This window comes from Thunnus thynnus, chromosome 3, assembly GCF_963924715.1.
Source record: "Thunnus thynnus chromosome 3, fThuThy2.1, whole genome shotgun sequence".
Taxonomy (NCBI): Eukaryota; Metazoa; Chordata; class Actinopteri; order Scombriformes; family Scombridae; genus Thunnus; species Thunnus thynnus.
The window spans coordinates 787,825-813,429 of NC_089519.1; the positions used below are offsets into that span (position 1 = coordinate 787,825).

At 42.6% G+C, this 25,605-nt stretch overlaps 2 protein-coding genes across 5 annotated transcripts in view; both read right to left on the minus strand.

The window, feature by feature from the left end:
- Positions 1–10,348, minus strand: part of LOC137173791 (RNA binding protein fox-1 homolog 2-like) — a 34,068-nt gene extending 23,720 nt beyond the window's left edge. For 2 of the 4 annotated variants that reach the window (XM_067578877.1, XM_067578869.1), the window contains exons 1-2: positions 9,223–10,346; positions 3,067–3,117 (exon numbers count right to left, since the gene is read on the minus strand). In XM_067578877.1, the coding sequence (XP_067434978.1) occupies positions 3,067–3,117; positions 9,223–9,474 (303 nt within the window). In that variant the 5' untranslated portion in view covers positions 9,475–10,346. Of the gene's footprint in view, positions 1–3,066; positions 3,118–9,222 lie in introns of all 4 variants that reach the window. The other 2 variants (XR_010925240.1, XM_067578883.1) reach the window with 2 other exon arrangements.
- Positions 10,349–13,428: 3,080 nt separating this feature from the next.
- On the minus strand, positions 13,429–25,226 carry LOC137173828 (uncharacterized). The gene is made up of 19 exons (XM_067578910.1): positions 24,766–25,226; positions 24,516–24,674; positions 23,782–23,900; positions 23,511–23,694; positions 22,846–22,958; positions 21,470–22,766; positions 20,503–20,627; positions 19,148–19,406; positions 18,726–18,853; positions 18,529–18,625; positions 18,291–18,413; positions 17,829–18,001; positions 17,640–17,737; positions 16,367–16,494; positions 15,889–16,069; positions 15,557–15,701; positions 13,843–13,919; positions 13,569–13,615; positions 13,429–13,476 (listed from the first exon to the last, which is right to left on the minus strand). The coding sequence occupies exons 1-17, from the start codon at positions 25,160–25,162 to the stop codon at positions 13,845–13,847; spliced, it is 3,801 nt and encodes a 1,266-aa protein (XP_067435011.1). The 5' UTR covers positions 25,163–25,226; the 3' UTR covers positions 13,429–13,476; positions 13,569–13,615; positions 13,843–13,844.
- Between the last annotated feature and the right edge of the window lie 379 nt (positions 25,227–25,605).

Consider the following 25,605-nt stretch of genomic DNA (forward strand, 5'->3'; position numbering starts at 1 on the left):
TCTGTCTCTTCTCCAGTCCTCCTCCTATCCTCCTCTCTCACCCAGATAGCCTGACGCCTCCCCCCTCCTACTTCTCTGCCTCTGTCACACCTGCAAACTTTCCCCTCCCCTCTGCTTCCCTCTCATGTCGCAGTCCCTCCCTCCTCTCTCTCTCTCTCTCTCTCTCTACTTCTGTTCTCTTTCTCCATGTAGGTGAGTTAACTGGGGCTGCTGGCACCACTGGGAGAGGAAGTGAAGACTTTCCTTCTCTCTCTTTTTCTCTCACGCTATAGACCCTTTCAGACATGCACCGCCTAAAGTAAATGTGCTGCAATTTTACATGCCGGCTTAATTTCTGAATAAACGCCCAACTCACTATTCTGTAAAAGTCACGACTGCAATCACACTAAATTGAACGTGGTGACATTTCTGCAACACTTTCAACACGACAAGAACTGCAACCAATGATTATTTTCATGATCAATTATTCTGTTGATTATTTTCTCAATTAATCGATGAATTGTTTGGTCTATAAAATATCTGAAAATCACCGTTTTGAAAGCACAAGATGCAACGTCAACGTTGTTTTGTCTCGACCAACCTGCAGATATTCAGTTTACAACCACAGTGGACTTAAGAAACCAGAAAATATTATGTCAATCCACTAATTGATCAAATGACTAAATGTGGAGCTGTAAACATGACTCAAGTCTGACTCATTAAAGTAATAATATAGTTTCTGTAACTGTGGCTTTATTAAAACAGGCAGCGTATCGACCACACTCACATCTTATTATTATACATCTTAAACTGCGTTTCTGATGCACACAATCATTTTAATAAACCATTAAATCATCTTCATGTTTCTTATGTAAGATCAGGCTATGTCTGTGGCAACAGAGGAAAGACCGCACGCCGATCATGTGATCCTCGCTCTCCTTCAGTTGTTTGACTGATTACTTCCAAACCTTTTACATATAGCGTAGCATAGCATGGACGAGTCACAACCCAACATCTTGTCATTTTGAAATGTTTAGATGCTGACAGACAGAAAGGGGCAGCATAATTCTGTATTTTATCTAATAAATATTGAAATTGATGGAAAAATACCTTGTATCACCTTCAGTGATGCAGCCTGATAACATTCTTCCAACTTGCCCGTTATGCACCATGTGCCTAATTTTGCACAAGCATTGTAGCTCTTGTGCACATAAGGATCCTTTCATTTGAAAATAAAGCCATTACAGAGCATTTATGTAATGGGGAAACTATGTTTGAAAGCCCAAAAAGCCATTATTTTTACAGACAGATAACCCAGAAAGTTACAGATTCCATGTCACGGCTCGTCTCTCTTCACACATCGGGCTTCTGTTGCTCTCCAGGCTCTTCCTTTCAGGAGCCTTTGATCACATCATTCTCACACTGCTGCTGACAGTTTAGCACCTCTGTGTTGTGGGAGCCTCCGCTGCACGGCATTGTTTTCTTCCTCTCTGCCTTTTTTTCTGGTCAGAGGCCAGTTCACACTTCCGAGTCCCTCAAGTAAGTCCTTGACTGACTCGTATATCCCAACAAGAGATTGCTGGCGTATGGTAATACTTAAGCCTTTATGATTATTCTACGAACATCGTCATTAGGAAGGAAACGGTTCAAAGCTGTATCATCTTACGACTCTGCAGTGAAATGAAAACTGGCTAATTGGCTTCCAGGCGTCTGCAATATCCGCTCGACAGTACAACAGACAGCCTGGGAAAGAAATCTCTCACACTGAAGCAAATAAGAGTGAGCAAGACTTAAGACAGATAAAGTGCAGATAAGCAGCCAGAGGTTGTTGGGCATCGCAGGGAGCGAGGGATGAGGGGATTACGGGCAGAGCATGAGAGGATGAGTGGATGAATGGAGGATGATCTAAGGATTAACCACATAAACTGAACAGTCTAATAACACAATCAGCTGGCTAATACAAACACAAGTAAACAGATTGCAGCCGTCCAGACACACACACACAAACATGCAATAGGCAATAAGGTCGGGTCTTTTTTTATGGGTGTGTGTTTGTGTCTGTTTGTGGAAAGAAAAAAATAGAATGATCTGTCTGTTTAGTAGCTGCTAAAAGAAAAAACACGTTGTTTGAAAGGCTCAGAGATGATTAATGATGTTGTTGATTGTTGAGAACAGAAAGGAAAGTAGGTGGAGGGTAAGAATGGAAGAGTGTCTTCTTCTACACCACTGATATATTATCATCTACACCCCCACCTTGTGGTTTAGAGCGCTTCACTGAGTCTTATTAATGCTATATGAATACTGCACCCAGATAGGAAACAAATATTACACAATAGGATGGAGGGATGTGTTTGTGCTCAGGGTGCAACAGTATGTGTGTTTCTGTACAGGATGTTCGGTTCGGTATGTGACTTTCCTCTGTTCGATACGCTCCGTCACTCAAACAATTACTGTCAAAATACTTTAATAATACACTTTACTCTGATGTGCTGAACATTTTGGCAGCGCACCACTTAGCTATAGCATGTTCATGGATGTATAGTAGCCAGCTTAGACCAGGTAACCTGGTTACAAACCCAGAGACCCACAACACTGACTGACACCATTATTAAAATATGCTCCATTATCTACGGAGTGAACCGATACCACATCTCCACCTTTGATTTCTGATGTGGTCAAACAGTATGTTGTAAGAAGTATTGCAGTAAAAGTAGTGGTTTGGTCCCTCTGACTGATATATTATTATATATATGACATCATTAGATTATTAATAGTGAAGAGCAGCATGTTACTGTTGCAGCTGCTGGAGGTGGAGCTAGTTTCAGCTACTTCATATACAGTTTATATTTAGAATAGTTTTAGAAATCAGCATAACTCAACTGTCAGCAGGTGTTCTGACTCCTTGCAAGAAACAAAAGTTGTTGTTTTTTCCACTGCAGCAACTAAAGTGTGTCAGTAAGAGTTTTGACCGATGAGCTGTTGTTGTTGATGTTTACATTTTTTTTTACTACGTTTCTTCGAGCTTCATACCGAACCATGTTACACCCCTAGTTTTTCAGTGTGTTTGAGATGCAACTGTGTCCTTACCTGACTATGAGACGGGTATCCATGGTAACCAAGGGTCAAAGGGTCGTTGTTCTGAAAGAGAGGAGAGCAGATAAAACATGGTCAGTAATTTGTAAAGCAAAAAGACACAATATCTTTTTTATTACTCAGGAATGAAGCTCAAACTTTATTAATTCACTTAAAACCATCACCCTCCCTCCCTTCAGCCCTGTCTCTCCATTTGACTTGATATTTCTGTGACGTAAGTGACTCCTAATCAAATTAACTCCACCGGTGACACACTCCTGCCATCTCGCAAGTCAGTCTCCTCCAGAGTTTTCCACCCAGCGGATCTTTTGTCTGCTTGTAAAGACGTGATAACGGGGGCGAGTGAGATCATGCGAGCGGGGAGATGAAAGACGGGCAGAAAGAACGAGTGTCACCATGGCTCTTAAATCATAAATAGGTCACAAGTGTCAGCGAGCATGAAGCCCATTGGTGTGAAATGGCATCATGAGCCCTGATGCAATCTCCACCACATTCCTCTCAATGTTCTGACTGTGTAAAGCAGAGACGGATACATCAAACATCTGCTGAGTAATTACAGTGTAACAAGATGTGGAGAAAAAAAAAAGATCTTTTTGTTTGGAGCCAAATATTAAACAGAAATTACATCCCTGCTTCCTAAAATAGTTTGAAACTCACTTTCTTCGTACTCATAACTCTGCGTTCTGGCTTTTATGCTAATGTATTCCATTCAAAAGGACCTTTTCACAGCAATTACAACACGCTTTGAAGGGGGAAAACAGATTTGCCTGTCTGTGGCTTCATATCACTAGATTAGAAAACAACTCAGCTCCTCCCTCCTCTCTCTGTCCTTCCTCCCCTGATCTTCCTTTCATCTGGAACCAATGTCCCTCGTCTGCTCTGTCCCCGGGGGGAACACTTTGCTCTGTGCGCTTCACAGCTTGAGTTCGCCTGATTAATACTGTAGCCATCTAACTCTGAAACCCATGGGGCCGTTTCACTAAAACTAAGCACAAGGTTCCAAATGTGAGAGAGGTTGGGTCGGGTGGTGTGGGGTGAAGGAAGCGTCTTCGTGATTGAAAAATGCAGTTTGTGCGAGTCAATCTCAGAGCCAAAAATGTACTTAGTGAACTGGCTTTCGGGAGGTAGAAGCTCTAAATAATGAATCACCTCTTAGAGGCTTGAATAACATGAATAAAGTATAAACCTTATTTTTCAGCGAGACTAAACGCAATGCACTGAAGGTAGGGAACAGAGGAGGATCAAAATAAAACCCAAAAAAAGAGGAGACAAAAAGAGATTTACGGGGTAGTACACTGTGTCAACGTGACGTGGGAAGGGGAGGTGTTATTAAAATACACACACACACACACACACACACATAGAGACACATCTGGAAACATCTGGAATTCATATGAGCAGAGAGACTGAGGGAGAGCTGGAAATACAACGGGAAATGGACGAAAAGAGATGGAGGGAGCAAAGACAATGACTCATACATGAGCGGAGTCATGTGCTTAATTTCCTTAAGGAACTGGGCGGAATGAGAGAGGGAGGGCTGCGTGGAGGCTGCTCCAAACCAGTGTGTATCACTCTCAAGACCTCAGTCACATGCACAGTACATGAGAAACAAAAAGATTTCAGGCTTAACGCAGCCGCAGTTAATCATGGTTCCACCTTTTTTGTTGTTGTTGGTGACAAATGAAGCATAGCTGATTGCTGTCTGGGGGTGGAGGAGGTTCTGGGGACGGGGTTTCTAAAACAAGAGAAGAAACTGCAGGGGAAGACCGGGTGAGCAATCAGGAGAAAGTAACAAAATGACTTGAAGTCAACAGATGGCGGAGAGGAGAGGAGGGGGAGGAGAGATGAGCTGGGGGGGGGTAGGGAACAGGACCGGTCCTGGAATATAAAACTCTGAAAAGAAGCTCAGTTACCTCTAAGTTTCCACAGAGCCAGATTCATCTCTTATACACACAAACCCTGTTACTACTCTCCAAAAACTACAGGTGTGATTGTTTTGTGAGTGTGTGTGGTGTCTAATTTGGTCACAAGACTCGCGTCTATTCCTATCATGCCTTGGGACCGCTGCTCTTCAGAGGAGTAGAGGAACTGCATTTCACTGCTCCGAGAGTCATCCTACCTAACTGCAAAGCAGGGCACTCCATACACTCGAGAGGATGTGAATCCATTTCATCCACAAAGCACTTATGTGCCAAACAGTCGGCCAGACGATCTGAAGTTTATTTTCCCCCGGTATACTTCACATCCTTCTGACGCTCCACAGTAAACCTACACATGCTTTTTCAAGGGGATGTTGGATGAAGCTGAAGTGAATGTTGGAAGCGGGCTCAAACAAATCACATGCATCATAATCTAACTCATCATAAAAAAGTGTCAAATTGCCCCAGTTTGTTTTAGATGTGATTGAGAGGAGAAGTATTGGTTTGTAATCGTTTACTGTACAACATAATTGTCCATCATGATGACTCAACATCGCTCCAGTGAAACCAGAGCCTGATACTGGACTTCTGGGACGAACACTGACGCTGACGCCCATTTATGGTAGAAAATTCTGATTTTTTTTTTTTGAGTTTTTCGCAGGGATTCATTAAATCTGATTATGAAAGAATTGTTTATCAAAGAGGAAGTTATTCAGTGGAACCATAAACTTAGAGAGTACAGGTCACTGAAAACACAGTCAGCTGCTCAAATAATAATAATAACAAATAATCATATTTCTACATTATCTCAAGCACTTTTATTATTAATTATTATTTTTATTATCAATGACTCTGCATATGTATTATTTTCTTGATTCATCACTGAATGGTTTATTATAAGACTTTTCATGTTTGACATAGAACAGCCTTCACATTTGAGAGGCAATAACCGTCTGTTTTTGGACATTTTGCTTGAAAAATAATTTATACAATTAATAAGTTATCAAAACTGTTTTGAATTAATTTTCTGCTGATCGGCTAATTATCTTTTTTTTTTAAAGATGATTTTTGGACACTTTCTGTAACAGTCATTAGTGAGGACGCAGACAGGAAACACGGGTCCCGGCTGGAATCAAACCAGGTACGTTACAGTTATGTTTCGTGCTCAGCAACCGTTCAGCTACCGAGGAGCTCCGGCTAATTATCATTTCTGCTCTAATAATTTGCTGTTATTATCTTTAATTACTATTCATTTCTCAGCACATGGACTAACATATACATACAGTTTACTGACACAAATAAACTAGATCTGAGTCTATCTGTAACATTAACTAATGACTTGACTGTAATTGATAAGTGAGGATATATAGACTTTAAGCACAGAGTCCAAAAACACGCCAGCTTCTCTCATAATTCAGTCAACAGAGCTCTGTCGGCCATTTATCAGAGAAAAACAGGGGCCTGAAAACTAAATAAATATTCTCAACTCACAGCAACAGTACATTCTTCTTGCTGACGTTTTCATTCCATTTCAGTGCCGAGGCTGAGATGAAAGTACAGAGGGGTGATCCACCTACATTAATGTCCTAGTCAAGTCATTTGTCCTCAGTGCTGTCACCCCAGGCAAGACCTTATTAGGTTAGAGAGAGCTCCAGTTCCTACGCAGAGTGACAACAAAACATGGGCCGCTCAGCAGCATGCCGGATGGATATTGAAGCAGACAACCTCCTCTCAACATTTCCCAAATTCTGACTTGGGCTGGAGACGTGGTGTGTTTTTATGAATCTCCTGTCATCCTGAAAAATGCAGGATTTCCCCAGTGCTGCACTGGAATGCAAAACAGACTGATAATCTTTTTTTCTTTTTTTTTTGGAAGCAGACCAGTTGGTGATTAATATTCATTTAAAATCCATACTATTGGTTGAGCATGGTGCCAGCGCCGGGAGCTCAGCAGCAGCAGCAGTGAACATTTGAACTCAGCTTTTTTCTTCCACTAGCGTTGTTTGTCCACGTTAGCCGAGCATTCACTCATTTACTGCATGTGCTGCACTGATTTGTACATGCATTGCTGCTCTGCTAAAACTTGGAGATCTGACTTGACAGAGCAGTGCCACCCCCGCAATGCAATGACATCATACTCTACTGACTAATGAGAAAAACAGCAGTGTCAATGGGCAAATGGGAACGATCTTTACCACAACCACACCCTATTGAGCTGCCTTCATTTATAGGTCAGAGTTCAACTCCTGCTGTGATGTCCTGCAATAAATGTCCTTTAAACAAAAAAAAAAAAAAAAACATACCGAGGATGGAAAGAAAGGAGGAAGAGGAGACAGAGAGTCAGAAAGCAGAGTGCTTTACAGGAGCCAGCATATGGTTCGCTGTAATATTTTCCACCCTTTTACTCTCCTCTGAAGATTAGCTTTACAGAAGTGCTTGTGTGCATTTTTATGGCCATTTCTTGGAAAGCTAAGTGCTCCGATTTAAAAGTAGGAAAATTGAACGTCACTCAACCCAATTTGCTTCTAGAATATTAATGGTGTCACCAGGTTAGGGGAATAAAAATACGTCACCCTGTGTTATATACACACTCTGGGATCGGAGAGTGACTGTTATTGAGTGTGAGGCACAGACCACAAATCATGAATTATAATCTTCATCATGCCTCTGTGTGTATGTCTGTACGTGCATGTGTGTTGTATAAATCACCCCCCCCCCTCTTAGATAAGGATCTCAGGGATCAGTGTGGTTCTAATGCCCCCTCCAGTATGAGATGTGATCCCATTATCTGGAAACAAAGCCTCTTTACTGCCAGTGATAGGGCAAATCTGTTCCTGCACCAACTGAGAGAAACAGAGGTTGGGAGGAGGAGGAGGGAGGGAGGGAGGGGGGGGGCATCTCTCCCACTCTCATTTCCGGACTGTCCAGCCAGCTCACGTTCAATACATTTTAGGGGCTGAAGCTATTGATCTGTGCATCTCTCTCCCACATAAAAACACACACACACACACACACACACACTCTTCCACTCACATCTGTTTTTAAGTGCATTACATTCCTAAGCCTGCCTGTCAGCACTCACCGACAGCATGACGATGTAAAGCCAGCCATTTAGTTTTCCAAACAGGAGCAAACAGGCCACTTCACCTCCATTACTGGCGCTTTCAATGGCAGACAAATAGCTTTCTATTCTCCAATGGAGCTCTCCAGCCTACATAATATACCATAATGATGTCCAGAGCATCCTCCTGCCCTCCTGTGATGCTCTATTAAAGAGATATTTAACCATTTTTGGATCACTGAGGAGCAAAAAAAAAAACAACAAACTGATTTTGCTGACATTGAAGTAAAATAGGTCAAGAGAGTCGATCACATTTGCTGATCCAAGCATAGAATGAGAGGCCAGACACTGTAGCAATAATGTTGATAAAAGCAGGAGTCTGAGAATCAAGGTAATTAGATTGATTAGGTTTGGGCTGATTACCCCTCAATAAAACTAGAGGTCTTTGTTGACCTCAGATACCCCCTTACCTCCCCCTTCAAAGACCACACGAGCAAACACTTAGCCTACATCAATTCTAAACCAAATGTTGTCCACACCATTAGGCCACATGGCAGAGGTGGGGGTTTTTCTTTCTTTTTTGCATAATAAAGGTCAAGTTTGTTTACACTCTCCACCCCCTGCTGCTGGGACTTTGTCTGGGTTTATGGATATTCATAAAAAAAGAAGATGCTCTTTAGAGTTTTGAAGCAACAGGAAGTCTGAGCTGCAATGTTTCAACCCGGTAAACATTGTGGATTTAGTTAATACAAATTGAACTATTGCAATGTCTGCCTAAACCTGGAGCAACAGCCTGAGCTGCAATGTAACAGCTGTAATGTAACAGCCCAGTGAACACCATGGATTACACTCTTACAAAGTCGACTATTGCAATCCCCTTTTACAGATGAATTAACAGCATTTGGAGTCATTTACAGCTGTGAGATGTGGTGGTATTTCCTACAGTGTTGGGAATGTACTGGGCCCATTTGTGGCCCTAATGTTGCTGCAGATGTGTATTCAGTTTACTTAAACTAGACAACAAATGCAAGCACAACAGAATAACTGCTTAAAGGATAAAAATGCCAGTATGTATCAAATATAGAGAGATCTCTGTGCTATGCATGTGTGTTCGGACACAGAAATAGTGTTTGCATAACTGTATTTGGACAAAGAGTCCTGCTCCCTCACCTGACCAACCTCGCCGAGCCCTCCCGAGCCGTCGATCCGGGGACGCTTGCACTCAGCTCCGGCCGAGTCGACCAGAGCCGCCGCTGTCTGTCCGTCGGGCTCCGGGTCTCCGCGCTTCATTCCCCGGACAGCTGCAGGAGCGCCGCCCGCGTTGGGGTGCACCCCGGCCATGGTGTCCAGCTCTCTATCCCGGTCCATGAGACCCCGGGACACAGGCAGCATGATGGATGCAACGTCGGTCGACATTAACATTTAAAAATCTTCTTATGTCTCCTGCCTAAAGCTATAAACTGGGGAGGTAAACACTAGTCTTGTGCACCTTTGTGCTTGGAGCCAGCCTGTGGAAATGTTCCCTTTGCAGTTAAAACAGTCTTATAATGATGCCAAGTAGCCTTCACTGTGTTTTCTACTGGGCCTTTGTATGACCCCCCTCAAGAGTTGATGTAGGCTGGAAATGTTTTGGATGAATCTTAACACCGACTTTGGTTTTAGAAACAATTAGCTCAGAAACACTTACTGGGGGAGAAAAAAACAGCGGATCAAATTTTTTAAAAAATGTCCCCTTACATATAAATAGTTAATTTCCAGCTATGTAGCTCCTGTTTGCTGACCGTGTATTTATTTACTGCGGGGCTGCCTGAGAGGCCTACGTTATTTCAGATCATAACAAACCAATTAAATAAACACCGATATGGCTCCTGAGCATAGCCTACCGCCCAATTTCCATTTGGCCTCTTTTTTTTTCCTCCAACGAGAGCCGTCTGTTTTTAAGAGCACAACAACATCAACATCCTACCGCAACCTCAAGACGAAAAACCCCTCAACATGTCTTCCCCCGTCGCCTTTTTCCTCCCTGTCTATGAGCAGACTTGTACCACAGAGCAGAGGTTCACTGAAAGTCAATCCTCGTCAGGAGCTCTCTCTTCCCCCCATGTTAGTCCGCAAGTCTGCGTTAGAAGAAAAGGCGATCTCTGCCCCCCCCCCAAAAAAAACAACCAACCAACCAACCAACGGAGGGGCTGCGGTGTTTCCTTCTCCCTCTCTTCTATTATTTTCTTTCCTCTCTCCGTTTTTTTTCCCGGTGTGTTCTTGTAGCGTGTGTGTTACAGAAAGGAAATTGTCCTCCCTCCCTCCTCCTCCTCCTCCTCCTACTCTCTTGGTGTAGTCATTCCCCTCCTCCTATCTTCCGCTCTCCCTTTGAACGCTGAGCCAGGCAGCCATGCAGCCTGCAAATACACGCAGTGTGCCGCAGTGCTTCCATACATTTCACTGAGGGGAGGTGTGTGTGTGTGTGTGTGTGTGTTTGTGAGAGGAGGGGGCTGAGGGGGGGTCTTATGGGCCAGACAGACTGCCATGTTCATGCTGTATATCCCCCAAGCTGTGAAGCAAGTCTTCAGTCTGTTCTTCGCGTTTATACGGTGCGCAATTTATCCACATTTTTTAATACAGCTGAGTTTTTTGCGCGCTCTCTCTCTCTTTCTATGTGGCTTCATGGTGGTCACATGACAGAGTGGCGGAGGGTGGGCTTATCATCAAGACCAACTCTAAAAGATTTCATTCCTATCTCATTACACAACCAACACACCAAGGGCCAAGGTCTTCACACAACCCAGCTGTGAGTCATGCAGCATGGAGTATGTTCCTCTGGCATTTTTATTGCTTGGATGACACCCAGTGGTCAAAGGCTACCATGAGAGGCAACTACTTCAAAGGCAATTTGCTGCAGCAAATTACAAGAAAGAGCCGATTTCAAGATCCTCCCTCTGACTTCGGCTTTAAATTAATTGGTTAGCCCTGAATCTCCAATCTTATGTTGTCCTTTACTCTCTTGATGCTGGTTATTAACTATTACTAGATTTAATTTTAAACAATCTTTCCAGGTGCAGAAACTTCCCCTCCTCTGGAGTCAGCTCACACTAGTTTGGAAAAATGTTTGATTATGTTGAGATTTTCAAATCTAGGCTTAAAACCGATATTTTTTCAATGTGCTATGTTTATTTGTAAAGGGACATATAGCATGAACTGTGTAATCCTTCGACTAATTCCTACAGTTTGAAGGAAACATTTTGGGAATTAGTCTTATTCAGTTACTTGCCAAGACTTAGATGAGACGATCTGTACCACTTTCATGTGTACGGTAAATATGAAGCTACACACAGTAGCCAGTTAGCTTAGCTTAGCACTAATAATGGAAATGGGGAGGAGCTAGCTCTGTGCAAAGGTGAAAAAAATTACAGTTTATTTACCACATTATGTCTAGTTTGTCTAACCCTCACAAAAATCTACATGTAAAAAGGCAAAAAATTGTGGTTTTACAGGTGATTACATACGGGACTATTTCTTAGCCGGAAGCAGTGACTTCTTAAAGCCTCCACTGGTTGCCTGGCAACAGCTTGGCAACAAGACTTTAGTTAGTTACTGTGCCTAAAACAAACAGTCCCACACATAAACCCTATAAACCACAACTTGTTTATTAATGAGCTTTACAGGGGCTGGTAGTTGATTTACTTTCAGACAGAGGCTAGCTGTTTCCCTCTGTTTCCAGTCTTTATGCTAAGCTAAGCTAATCAACTGCTGGCTGTCACTTCATAATTAACAATTAACAAATACAGAGGGGTGACAAATTAAACAGACCTGAATGCGTGACCCCCACAGTGAGGGGATCTAGCGGCTCTGTTAGCATTTTGCTGGCATGGTTTGGGTCCACTTGTCCCCTCAGAGGGAAGAGTCACTGCAGATCAACACCAAGTTGTTCTGAGTGATCATCTTTATCCCACTAGGACACATTTCTATCCTGATGAGAGTGGTCTCTGATGTGAATCTTATGCTGTGACCTTCACAGTCACCAGATCTCAACCCAGTTGGACACCTACGGGAGACGTGTTAGACGGCGCTCTCCACCACCATCATCACAACACCAAATGAGGGAATATCTTTTTGAAGAATGGTGTTCATCCCTCCAGAAGAGTTCAGACTTGTAAATAAGAATATTTCTAAAAATGTTGAACTGTGTCTTTCTTGTTTCTGTTATTGTTGTATTATCTTTCTTTGTTTCTTAACTCAACCGTGTTGTATTAACATTGTTCGCTGTACTGTTCTTGTTTTTTTGCATAAAGTGTGCAACAACTCTTTTGGAGATGTGCACTATAAAAAAACTAAGTTAAAGTTGCTGTATGCGAGGCTGTATTACAAACAGGGCAAAGTGGGAATTGTCTCACATCCCCAGAAGCCCCAGGTTCACTTGTTAGTGCTAATTTGATTAATTGAACCAGTAATTGCTTTTGGGAAAGAGGGAATCTGCACCACTAAAGAACAATATCAACTGACATATTTAGGAGCCTCTACAGTGTTTTTTTGCTTCATTACCTGATCTTGAGGTCACATCTTGAAGAGGGGTCCTGTGTCATTTCATCTGATACTGTGCTTACATGGTGCAAATTCCTAAATTAATTTGGTTTAATCAGATTACCACACAGAAAACCTGAGGTCATGTAATATTCCAGGAAATGAATAATGTTCCCCAGTGGTTCTTAACTTTTTAAACACCTTAAAATGAAGACATGTCTACTTGTGACTCCTCATCACAGGGATAGAAACGTTCTGTTAAATCCACTGAAACCCATCAGTAAGGGTGTGCTGATCTTTTGTCTGACTCATTGCCTTACTGCGGGGAAATGAGGTATGAGCACTTCAAATTTATTTTTCCCTGCTAGGATTGTTTCATTTTAAGGGTCTTGAAGATGAAAAAAATCCAGTATTTCACCAGAACAAAGCAGTAATTCTTTAGCATACATTTATTTCTTTAAAATCATCTTATGACCCTCATATTTATCTTCAAACCTCTCGAGAAGTCTCAACCCAAAGGTTGGGAACCACTGCTCCAAAGCGAGGGAGTGAAACAGCAGGTTAATTGGGGCCCAGCAGCTTATTTTTGCTCCGGGACCCAAAAGCAGATTAAACCTGCCGTTGCTGTGTGGTCAAGCTTGGGTGGAAATATTTTGTTTTTGCTCAAATATCTTAAGTTTCTTTTTTAATCACTATAAACCTACGATCCACATATCAGGCAACAAAGCAGTTGATTGTGCTCAGTTCACAAGGCCCAAGTGTTCATGTAAACAATGCTGCGTCCAGCTTTTTAATGGAGTGCCACTTCCTGCTGCAAAGCCTTGTGGCTGCAAGCTTAGCAACAGAAACACACACCCTCAGTGTCCTTTGAGAGCTTTTATTGGTGGTTAAATATGTGATGTCTGAGGCCTGAAAAAGAGGAGAAACACACAAGATCTGGTTAAGAAAACATAACTCAAGTGTGTTTGTAAATGGGAGCTCACACTGTCAGTGCAGCTTACCAGATCATCATCATCTCAACCAACTTCAAGCGTCTTCTATGTCGTAACTGAAAAACAGGAAATGGATCAGTCTTAATAAATAATTCAAAACTCTCCTCATTACTAAATCATTGTCCTTCTGTCATATGGAACTGCAGCCACTACTGGCTCTCATACTGTTTCCAGTGAGGAGTGCTGTAATGGGGCTCATTTATGGGCGTTTTCATGTGATCTTCCAGAGTTCATAACGGGCGGGGTGGGTGATATGAGGACAGAGCACGCTCATTTTCCTCACCGTCATTGCCCGAAGCATCCCTCGACACACGGGCCGTCACGTGGGGAGCAGATTTCAGTTGAACACATGAAGTAGATCTGAGAGAGAGAGAAAAATAAAACAGGATTACATGTACAGTAGTGTCGAGTGTGTGTGCACTGCGCTATGACAAACAGCTGCTGGCAATTGAGATTTGGCCAGAATTTACAGATTACAAAATGGCCTCTCCACATTTCCTCACAACAAATGCTGATTAAGAGATTTAGAAATACAGCTGTGTTCATTTTGCTTTATTGAGTCAAAGAGATAATGTGAGTGAACAGCCATATAATTTGCATTTACTTCTTACACAGTTAGACATTGGGTATAAATAAATGTCCAATGACAACTGCAACTATAAAGAGAGTTTACTGATTCCCGGGGAAAAGACAGATTTCAGTATTTTTCTTGCTACAACACAAACTGTATGGAAAGCTTGCTTAAAGCAGTAATTTGACATTTTGGGAAATCTGTTATTTGCTTTCTTGCTGAGAGTTAGATGAGAAGTTAGAGACCACTCTTATATCGGTCTATTACATATGAAGCAGCTTAGCTCAGCATAAAGACTGGAAACAGGGAGAAACAGCTAGCCTGGCTCTTTCCAAAAAGTAGGAAAATTGGCATAAACCACCGTAAATCCACAAGTTGTAATTTTTACACTTCAGTTTTTTAATGGATTATATGGATATAGCATGTTAGTGAGCTTTAGAGGTGCTGGAAAGCTTTTTTCTTAATCTTTGGATTGAGCCAGGCTAGCCGTTTTTCCTCTACTTCCTGTCTTTATGCTAAGCTAAGCAAACCAGCTACTGGCAGTAGCTTCATATCCAATGGGCAGATATGAAATATGGAATTGAATTTCTCTACAACTCTCCACCAGAAAGCACAGAAGCAAACTTCCCAAAATATCCAACTATTCAATTTAATATTGACATCCATGATTTTGAACACCGTGCCCCAACTTTAGTTCACCGACTGCACACTGAAGGCGCCTTCAGACTTGGCAACAACAACGATCCTGTGGATTTATTGCATGCCACATTGCATGAGACACCTACAATAAAATCTTGGTCACAATCAGCGTCAGACTGTACGATATAAATTTGAGGCATGTCAGATTGTGTGCTGAATGCATAGTGAATCATAGCTCTATGATGTATATGAAAGCAGAGGAACTTCATCAGCTTGCATCATGTGCAGCTCTCATATGTTTTGAAAATGCAGCAAAGTCACACAAACTTCTTTTTCATTTCACCTCGATTGTTTTGGTTTTTGTTTGCCGTGACTGAAGGAGAATGATGTGTTTCGCCCCTAAACTTTATTCAAAAAACTGTAGTTATGAAATGTCACGCCTGCCAGTGTATTCTGTCATTTCATGTCGTATTCTGATTGGTTTGTTTGTAGACGCGGGTCGTAGCAGCAGTCATGTTGTGGGAATATGGTCTTAAATTTCTGACACTGTCAGAATTTTGCCTCAGACTGTCTTTGGTCCCCAAATCTCCAAATTAGTTGTTGGTGGACATGTCTTACAGTGCGATCTAGGACACTGTTTTGGACTGACAGCCAAAGATTTTACCACAGTTCTCTCATGATTGTCAATTTTCATCTCAAAAAGCCCAAAATCGCACAGTGTAACGGGGGTTAAAGATGGCATTAATGCTACAATTAGTATTAGTACAGGGTCTACATGTATTCTTACCTCTTCATCTGGGTCCTTGAACTCACCATCGGGAAGGAACTGGAAGGTGCTGATGGTGAAGCGACGGGTCTGAGCCTGAGGAGAGGGAGGACGAGGATCAGACAGCACGGCCTTCTGGGAGGCTGGGTCCAAAGGGTTGGGACATCTAGGGAGTAACCAGATAAGTAAACCAATTAGATAACAGAACAATGTGTTTCAAAAATATGCTTTCCTTTCCTTCCCTTGTTATCGCCTCTCAGTGGAAAACACTTTCAAGATGTGATATTTTGTATGCAGTGACTTTCAATTTTTGTTCCACAGGCTGCCCCGCAGCAGGAGATGTTCAAACATACCCGTTGTAAAGCAGCACCCACACAGCTTTTCCAGAGCGGGGGTAGGCCACACAGTAGTGCACCAGCAGCACTAAACTGGGATCTGGGGCGTTGAGCAGCCGCACTTCCAGGTAGAGGGGTTTCCCCAGCAGCATCTGCAGGGGCTGGTGATACTGGGGGTGGTAGCTGCTGTACTGGGCATCTGAGATTGGAGGAGGTGTGTTGGAATAGAAGGAGGTTATTTCTCGAACCACATTTCACCCACTCAAAACTAAGTAGAAGTTCTCCTACAGCTGATCTAAAGGCAACATGTTTTGAAGCATTCACATGGGGCTGAAAGACATTAAGTTTGTAGATTAATATTACATGTAGATTTGTATCAGATCTGTGAATTTTTTATTAGATTAACAGCCACCAAAGGACTGGCACAAAGGAACAAAGAATTACAATTCCCTGGGTATGCAAAGCAACCAGTGGTGTTGAAAAGAAGACTGTCTACCTTTGGCAATCCTGAGCTGGACTCCAAACATCCCCTGGGTCTGGACTCCAGGTCCCAGCGTCGGAGTTTTAACCAGGTAGCTCACAGTCAGGACAGTGCCCGGCACGTATCTGCACTCCACTATCAACCTGAGAATCAGGGGTAAGAGCTGTGAACCACAAACTTGAATCTGTATATAACAGTATACTTTTTACAAGGACATTAAGAGTTAAGCTTCAGTAAAATAAAAAGCATTTATTTGTCATTGAGTTTCCTATAAAGGAGGGATGAGTAATCATATGATATGGAGGGCCGAGAATCTGTGTGTTTTATTTTTAAGCAAGAACTACAAAAACTGATATCCCTCTTACTTTTACTGACTGTTTTGTGGGTGACTAGTCTTGCTGTGGTCTCGTATGCAATTTGTTCTCAGGTCTTCATTAACTTTAAAAGCTTAACTCAGTAGTTTGCAACCTTTTTGGCTTGAGACCTAAAGCTTTGTCTACTTGCCAACCCTTGCCACAGGTTTCATATGTCCATGGACTGCCAACTGTGCAACCAAAGGGTGATGATTCCCTCTCAGATTGCATTATTAAGAGGCTAAATAAACCTAATTTTGCATAGCAGACATTTCAGCTTTCCTGTCCTTTTAACTATGTCGCAGCCTCTCATGGTGCAGACACACAGACTCCAGCGAGGACGCATCTGGACGCACCGGCAGGTGGGTGACGGACTGCAAGTTGGGCAGTGTTTGGGTTTTTTTTTCTCTGCCATTTTCAACATGGCAGCTGCATTACAAACAATCTCATTTTATAACTAAACAGTACACTAATGTATGCTTCTGAAAACATTTGAGGCGAGAAACAGGCCATGCAATAACAGAATCTAGATTCATATTTTATCAGTACTGCCTAGTTTGACAGTTTGATCTGAGTTTTGTGAGCCAGCTGCATTCCGCTTGATGGACCTCATTTGCATGAAGTTGAGGTCAAGTCATCATTATGCAAATTCAGGTACAGCAGTTGGTCCATCAACTCGCTGTGCTGTATCCATCATGCATCACGCAGCCGGATCTCCTGCTCTCCATAGAAAACGAATGAGATCTGTCAACTTGACATTTGTCACGATTCGATGTGTCTACAACTTCAGATTAAACTTGTGTTTGGAAACCACTGGCTTAACTAACTAACTTTAACAATAAATACAACCTGCTGTAGTGTTTGGCCTTAATGAAAGGCTGCAGCCTTTCTGGGTACACGGTTGGTCTAATAATAAAGAAAGAGCCTGCTCTGACCTGACAGGAGAATCTCTTGTTATGGTGCCATAGTTGAGGCTGATAGACTGAATCATGTTGATGACCTCCACCATGTAGATCATCGTTTTCCCCACTTCCTGTTACAACAGCAAATGACATAATAATTGGTATAGTGACACTTGGAAATATTCAATTGTCTGTGAAAGGTGTTCATTCATTAAAACTCACCATTCTGCGTGCCCCGCAGCCATCCATCGGGATCTTAAACAAGGCATAGTCAGAAGTCACTTTCTGAGGTTTGCATGTGGAGTTGCTGGCAGCAACAAGCAGGGCAGGGGAAAGAGGGGGCTCGGTGAGGGAGGCAGGCACCGAGAAGACAAAGTGGCGGTCAAGAGTGCACTCTGGAGGAGGAGGACACAAACACACACGCATACACACATGCAGTTATGTAAAGGTCAGATGAACAAAAGGTCAGAAATCTCAGGAGGCAATTGATAATGAGACCCAAGGTATCTTATACCCTTTTCACATTCTGTGTCACTGCCAGCTTGAATCACGCTGTGCTGGCCCTGAATATGCCTCTTCACACATCCAGCAGCTGTAGCGCTTACATATCCGTACCCAAAACAGTTCAACTGTACTCAGCTAAGTGGCGTGAAAATGCCAGTGGGGACACAAACTGCAGCTCACCATCCATGGGGTAGTAGCAGGCAGGGGGGTGCTTGCTGAAGCAGCAGCCCATGGAGAGGCATTGTGGCTGGGATACAGAGCCGAGTCCGCAGGGGAGACGCTGTTCGCTGGGAAGGTTGCACTCTGAGGGACAGCACGACAAATGTCAACCGCACAGTTAAAATAACTCTGAATGGCCTGGAGAAAACACCCTTTGGCAAATTGAATAGCCTTTCAGGGGTATAAACATAAAATCTACCTTGTCCAGACCCTGAGATGGAAACTGGACAGGAGAACTGAGCCTCCTTTCTCCCGTTTACTGTCATGTAGACAACAGCGATGATGTACATTTTACCCTTTTGGAGAAAAATGTTTATACAAGAGTTAATAGGTTCAGCAAATGATCAATTATACAAAAGGTCGTGTGCTCAGTATGAAATCTGAGTCGATACTTGCCTGCACACTCATGTGGCAGCGTGAGTGTAACTGGAGACTCAAACGGATTTTGCCATCTTTTCCTTTGCTGGCAGAATACCCACAGTGCTTTGGGGCGTCCTGAACGTTCATCTGGTTCCCTTTGATGTCTGAAAAAGACATGGGAACATATATTAAGTTATTTTGGTGTAGTCCTTAAATGGCACAATTGCAGCTCTCAGCACAGTGAGGCACATTTTTTTGTGTTTCCCAGTCAAAACAACAACCGCGCCTACTTTTTTTTTTTTACTACCCCCCCATTTAACTGTACACCGGAGCAGCCCCCCGAAGCATGTTTAAATTTAAATCATGCAGAGCTGATGGCAACCATATGCACCTGGAACATATAGACCACCACACACACACACACACACACACACACACACACACACACACACACACACCTTTAACAGCTATTCCAGAGATGGGCCCTGGTGGGAGCTCCACAGTCATCTGATGGGAGGAGCACAAGACTTTGGCCTTCGGGACAACAGAGGTGCTGATCTGACCCTTGGTGGTGCTGGGCGGGGTGGGCGAGACAGATGGAGTAACTGGTGGAAGAATTTCAGGGGTACTTTGGTACGGGCACTGCAGGTCCAGAGTCCTATACTCCCCCATGGAAAGGTCCCAAAACCTCAGAGGTAAGGAAATGGTTGTGGGAGTCTAAAGTGAGAGAGAGATGAATAAAGTCAGTAAGAACCACCACATATGACTCCAGCAATATATAAAAAATAGAGCTTGTGAGTTTAGCTAAACAAAAAACTCTTAGCTCTTACTAGTTCGGTTGCACAAAACATGAAAAACTCCACCCAGTGTAGATGCATGCAGCGCAAATACTGCATACAGACCATATGGGATTAATTGTAAATATGAGCTGCTGACTGGGAAAAACTGCTTGCCTGTGCTCCATATACAAGCTGGACTGGTGTCATAAATCATCGTTAAGTCAACCCAAGTGGTATAAACCACAAGCATCAGCAACCCAAGGTAATTTTCTACTTTGTGGTGTCACTGATTAGACTGCATTACACTGTCTGTAAAGGCATTTTTAAATATTTTGTCCAACCATTAACAGAAATCCAGTAGAAAAAAATATAAGAAACACATTAAATATAATGTTATCTATATATAAAAACATCAACACAAACTACAGACTCGAAAACGACCATACAGCTCAAATAAACACCTAAGTTAAAACTATTTTTGTCTTTTAGTCTTTGTCTCTATGATTGTAGTGATTATCATGTTAGATTCTGATGTGTTCAGCTCAGGTCTATATGAGTGCAACTGTTGCATGTTGGATTGTCACCGTCACAATGTAAATGTGGGTGGTGTGTGAGTTTTAAATAGACCTCAGGAAGAATAGCTGCTGTGATACAAAGAATTGATGGGAATCCAAATTTAAATTAAAACTCTGATACAGTGTCTACAATGAACAGTTTAGTGTGTCAACATATTAAATACATACTACTATCAGCATGTTAACGTGCCGACTGTGAGTTTGTCAAATGCCAACTTTTATGCTACTGTACATTCTGATTAAAAGAGCTCACGATGCCATTTCATGGAAACTTTAAATCTTAAGACAAAAATTATTTTTGAACTGTTCCGAGCTCATCATGCCGTCACATGACTTCACTCCATCAAAGAAACACAATCTTTTATAATTTCTTTAAAAACATGGACATGATAAAAGTGAAAGGATTATATTAAGATGACACATTGATGGGCAGAGACGGAGCATTATGGAGGATCTCACCCGTGACTGGCTGTGGCAGGCAGGCAGAGGAGAGTAAAGGATTACCCCAGAGCCCTCAGCCATCTGTATCATGTACCCACACAGGGGAGACACACTGGGGAGAAACAGCCATATCTTCTTTTGATCTGATATTAGAAGCAAAGTCTGTTAGAAATGTGCTACCTGTAACAGTTAATACTTTCATTTTAGGAGTGCAAGAGATGAAATAGGAACAGGACGTCTTAGAGCTAACTTGGGGGATGCCAGTATGGGAACAAGTCTAGAACATGCATCAGACTTTGTTTGCACTTCAAGATGCCGGGATATATCACAAACAAGTGAGTGAAAATACAGCACAGCCAATATTCTTATAACATTTTCTGCCATATCACTACAGCCTTGCATGTCCATATTTGATATTAAATAGAGCTGCAGCCATAAGTCAACTGACAGAAAATTAATCAGCAACTATTTTGATAATCAAATGTTCAATGATTACAGTTTCATAAATGTGAGACGTCGAGGCTTTTCTGTGTCACACTGGACAGTAACACACATGACTGTGGATCGGACAAAAAAGAATATTTGGAACTTTAAGAAATTATACCGGACATTTCCTTAATTTTCTGATTTTATAGAAAAAACAATTTATTGAGGAAATAATCAGAAGGTTAATCAACAATTAATGAAATTAAAATAATCATTATCTGCAGCCCTAATTGTAAAATAATCCATGAAAGTAACTGAAAAACATATGAAGGGACAGAAACATCAACTCAAGCAATCAACACATTTTCTCTCCAAAAGAAAAAACAGGCAAAAAAAAAAAGTGTTTGGATGCTACTTTTATCTCTATAGGAGAGAAGATAGTTGTTGCCAAAGAGTTATTTGGCAACAAAAGATCGTTTTGCTCTCTTTGAAGAAGTGAACAGGCACACTTCTCACCAATACAAAGAGACACTATGTTTTACACAAAAGACTCACTGACCTCTGACCTGGATGGATTCTGGGTGAGCAAAAGGCAGGAAGACGACCATCCTCCCCATCAGACACTGGAGATGAGGGGACTGTGGAGTGGGCTGAGTTGGGATAGACGCTGTAGAACTGGTGGTGGTGGTGGTGGTGGTGGTGGTGACTGGCTTTTCCGTGGTCACTGGTGGTTCAATCTTTGGATACTGGGGCACAGGGGGGTAGTGTGGTGGGTAGAGATGATGGTAATAAGGGTAATATGGATAAGGGTAGTAGCTACAAATGGTGTGAGTGTAAGGGGGGCAGGTGGGTTTCTGAGCTGCTGGTTGCTGAGGCTCATGAGGAGAGGGCTGCAGCGTCCCCGTGGCAGGCGGAGGTGTGGGTGGCAAGAAATAAATCAGCCCTTGTGGGTAAAACTGGCCGGAGGGATAACTGGGTTGTTTGGGAACCATCGTCCTGGTGGTGGTAGGAGGTGGAGGAGGGGTGGGTGGAGCGGTAGAAGGAAGTGAAGTGGAAGGTTTTGGGTGGAAAATTTGATCATATGGATAGTACGAGATATATGAACCGAGTGGATAAAATGGACCAACAGGTTGTTTTGGTGGAGAAGGAGGGATGGTAGGGGAAGGAGTGGGTGCTGGGGTCACTGGTGCTGCAGTGGGTGCAGGATAGTAAGGCATCTGAAGATAATACTGTGGGTAATAAAGACTGGTTGGAGGTTCGATTGGCTGGGTAGCTGGAGGAGAGGTGGTAGTAGTAGGCTTTTTAGTAACAGGGGTAGGAGCTGGTGTCACTGCAAGATAGTAGAAAGGGTAATACACACCAGACGGATATTGAGAAGGACCAGCAGGTAATTTGGAAGCAGATGTAGCTTGAGGGGAAGGATATTTTGGGTGCTCTCCAGAAGAGTAGGGCAACTTGCCAGACCCAGAGGGGTAGAGGGATTGCTGAGGCTGGGGCCCAGGAGGACTGCCTGGAGTGGGCCGAGGGGGACGGACAGGTTGTGAGCCAGGAGGGTAGACCTGGGGAAGCTGGGGGTACTGGAGCCCAGGGTAGGGGTAGCGGAGGTAGTCAGGAAGTTGCTGCTCCTGGGTTGGAGGTTGAGGAGGGGGAGGAGGAAGAGGAAGAGGAGGAGGAGGAGGAGGAGGAGGAGGAGGGGGAGGAGAAGGGGAAGTAGCTGCAAGATCTGGGACGTAGGGAAACTGAGGGTCACCAGGAGACAGAGGTGGAGAGGACGGAAAAGAGGGGACATAGGGGACCTGAGGGTTGACTGGACAGGAGAGGATGTACTCCTGCTCATCTAATATAAGCTGGAGATCCTGAAAAAAAAGTTGCATAAAAATGCTGTTACAAGCCAGTCGTCTGCCACGATAATCCATTCAAGATTAGACAACTTACTCCATGAGTGACACAAGGAGCGCTGAAGAGGATGAAGAAGATCAGATCCTCAGGTTGGGAGTTGACACGGTACGCACACTCTGCAGACGCAAAGGGAGCCCAACCTCCGTTCACTGTAAAACAGACACACATTGTTTTGTAGTCAGTCAGTCAATAAAAGGTTTGATTCTGATAAAACCTGTACTGACGTCTCATCTGTGTTGTGCTTTTGTTACATTCAGAGACCTACTGTTCTACAGTTAAATCCCATTTTTAGGCATTTTTTGACTAAGTATATTTAAATTTGACTACTTTTAGCCAAACTAAATAAATAATTAAATAAAGGATCAGGAGATCTTCATGTTGGGAAATAAAACAGTTAAAACATTTATGAGTCTGTAATTTCCTGGCAAGTTTCCTGGAAAGAACTGTATAATAGCAGTAACTACAGGGGAACTAAAGACAGTCCTGTGACAATTTTAGTTTGAATTTAATCGTGTGTTGAGTTGTATTAGTTGTTGACTTACAGACGACTCTCTGAATAACTTCTCAATTCAAATAAAACTACTAATGAAGATTCATGTTGTACACATGTGGATTCTATTAAACCAGACTATACAGAATAATGCACAAGTTATCATCAATTTAACTACCAACACAGCGCTAAGCCCCAAAAGCTAACGCACCTATGACTCCCAGCATATGTATATCCTCCTCCTGCCCATAAATCTGCACTGCCATGCCGTAAGGGGAGCAGAGGACTGAGGGGACTGAGTGGGAGAGAGGCGGGGCGAGAGTGGACATCTGTACTGGGCAGGAGAGCTTCAGTGGGCTGCCCCACCACAGCATGGGCAGCACATAACTGCCATTCTGACAGAGAAGAAGAAAAGGAGGGCGTGATGAATAAAGGACACAGAATGACGACTAGTGGAAATATAGTGTAGGTGCTGCCGATACCTCCTGTGTAATGTAACATGCATCATATGGCACCATCATCTCAAGGTCACTCCATGATGTCCTCACTGAGTAACCGCAGTATGGAGGTAACTGAGACAGAGAGATGGGAGAGGCTCCTTCTGTAGAGAGAAGATGTTGAAAAGCTGAATGTTGTGCTGAAACAAAACAAAAAACAGGTTGATTCATCATTTAGTTGATCCATAAAAATGATTACTTGTTTAGGTCACTTATCAAGCTAAAATACCAAATATTCCCTGGTTTCAGCTTCTCAACTGAGAGGATTTGCCAATTTTCTTTGTTTTAAATTAATGTATTTTAATTATTGTTGGTTTGGACGGTTGGTCACAAAAAACAAGAAATTTGAGGATGTTACTCATACAGCACAGATGATTGATGAAATCATTGAGGAAAAAAAGCAGATTAATGGAAAATGGAAAAAAATGGTATAATAATGTTTGTTTTGTTATATAATGATCATTTTCTCCAGCATGAATTGGGCAAACAAGTTCATGTTAAACCTTTCCAAATAAACTTCAAGTTCACTCTCCGCCCTACGTGAAATGAAAGCTTTAAGTTTCTGCACTGAGAATGTGTGCACCTTGCACATTTTCTTGCAGAAATGCAGGGATTCCCTGTAAGAAATGGTCCTTCCTGTATAGCCTGTTAGCCAATATTCAAACAGCACTAGTCCATCACACCACTGCCACCCTTACAAATAATATCATATATCTCACCTCTGTCCACTAACAGTTGTGTGAGTCCTTCTCCAGAGGCTGTGAAGGTCATGACATTATCGTCACACTGCACCAGAGGCCTCATAGCCAGCCACTCAGAGAAGTGTGGACTAGAGTCAGAAGATGGCCCCAAGACCTTCCCCTGGACTCCATGAAAACCTAAAAGGATATTAAACAGCAATAATAATACATAAATAATGCTCTGTATTATCAAGATCTGCTGCATTATGATCCCTGAAGCAGTTTTTACCTGTGAAGTCCTCTTGATATTCATCCTCAGAGTGTGAAGGCCAGGACCTTTGTAGTGTGCTGACGTTACCAGAAGTCCAAGACAAGCTGCTGTCAGTTTCATCAAGTTTCGGTAAACTGAAGTCTGGAAGTGGCTCCTCAAGAAAGGCAGCAGATTCAGGCCGAAGCTGCAGACGACCTCGCTGGTTAGGTTTGTGTAGGTGTATAACCTGTTCACCAGAGTTCCCAGTCCCCTGCTGGACGTCGTTATCTAGTTTAATCCTCTCGTGACCTTGGTGAGTGTTAGAACCATCCGGCCACCGTCCTAAACTCACCGCATTGCAGAACTGAAACGTGTAAAAATAAATGGTTACTATCAATAAAAACAAAGTTATCAATCCTTTCTCTTTGCAAGACATCGCCAGATTGTTGACGCTTTTGCTCACGTGCGCACGGATGCGTCACCTGCAAATGAGAGCAATCAACTAAGTGTCATCAGGTATGGACCAATTAAAAAGCAAAGCGCACAGACGCAAAGACTTGATGAGAAATGTTAAAAACTCTCTTCCTGAGTAACTCTCTTACTCACATTACAGTGAGTAATTATTTTGTTTAATTCGCTGTCATCTACTTAAATGGCCACTCATAGATTAACGCCACTTCAAAGAGGGCTACAAGTCTTTTTTTAAAAACATACTTACCTTTTTATTTGAGTAACATCCCTACTTAGTTTCCTCAAATCCCATAAAACTTTATCTACTTTACTTTTTATCTAAACTTATGATGCGTTCACAGGGTTTTTGACGCAGATAATCTACCAATATCTGATATTTCTCCACCTATATATTACCTATAATCATCA

Bases quoted from the DNA above. Each gene is read 5' to 3' on its own strand.
- LOC137173828 (XM_067578910.1), bottom strand. From the start codon at position 25,162: ATGTCTTGCAAAGAGAAAGGATTGATAACTTTGTTTTTATTGATAGTA. The intron at 20,628-21,469 runs GTCAGTGAGTCT...TTCTAATATCAG, and splicing joins AGAATCCATCCAGGTCAGAG to ATCAAAAGAAGATATGGCTG. The intron at 18,626-18,725 runs GCAAGTATCGAC...TTTCTCCAAAAG, and splicing joins GCTGCCACATGAGTGTGCAG to GGTAAAATGTACATCATCGC.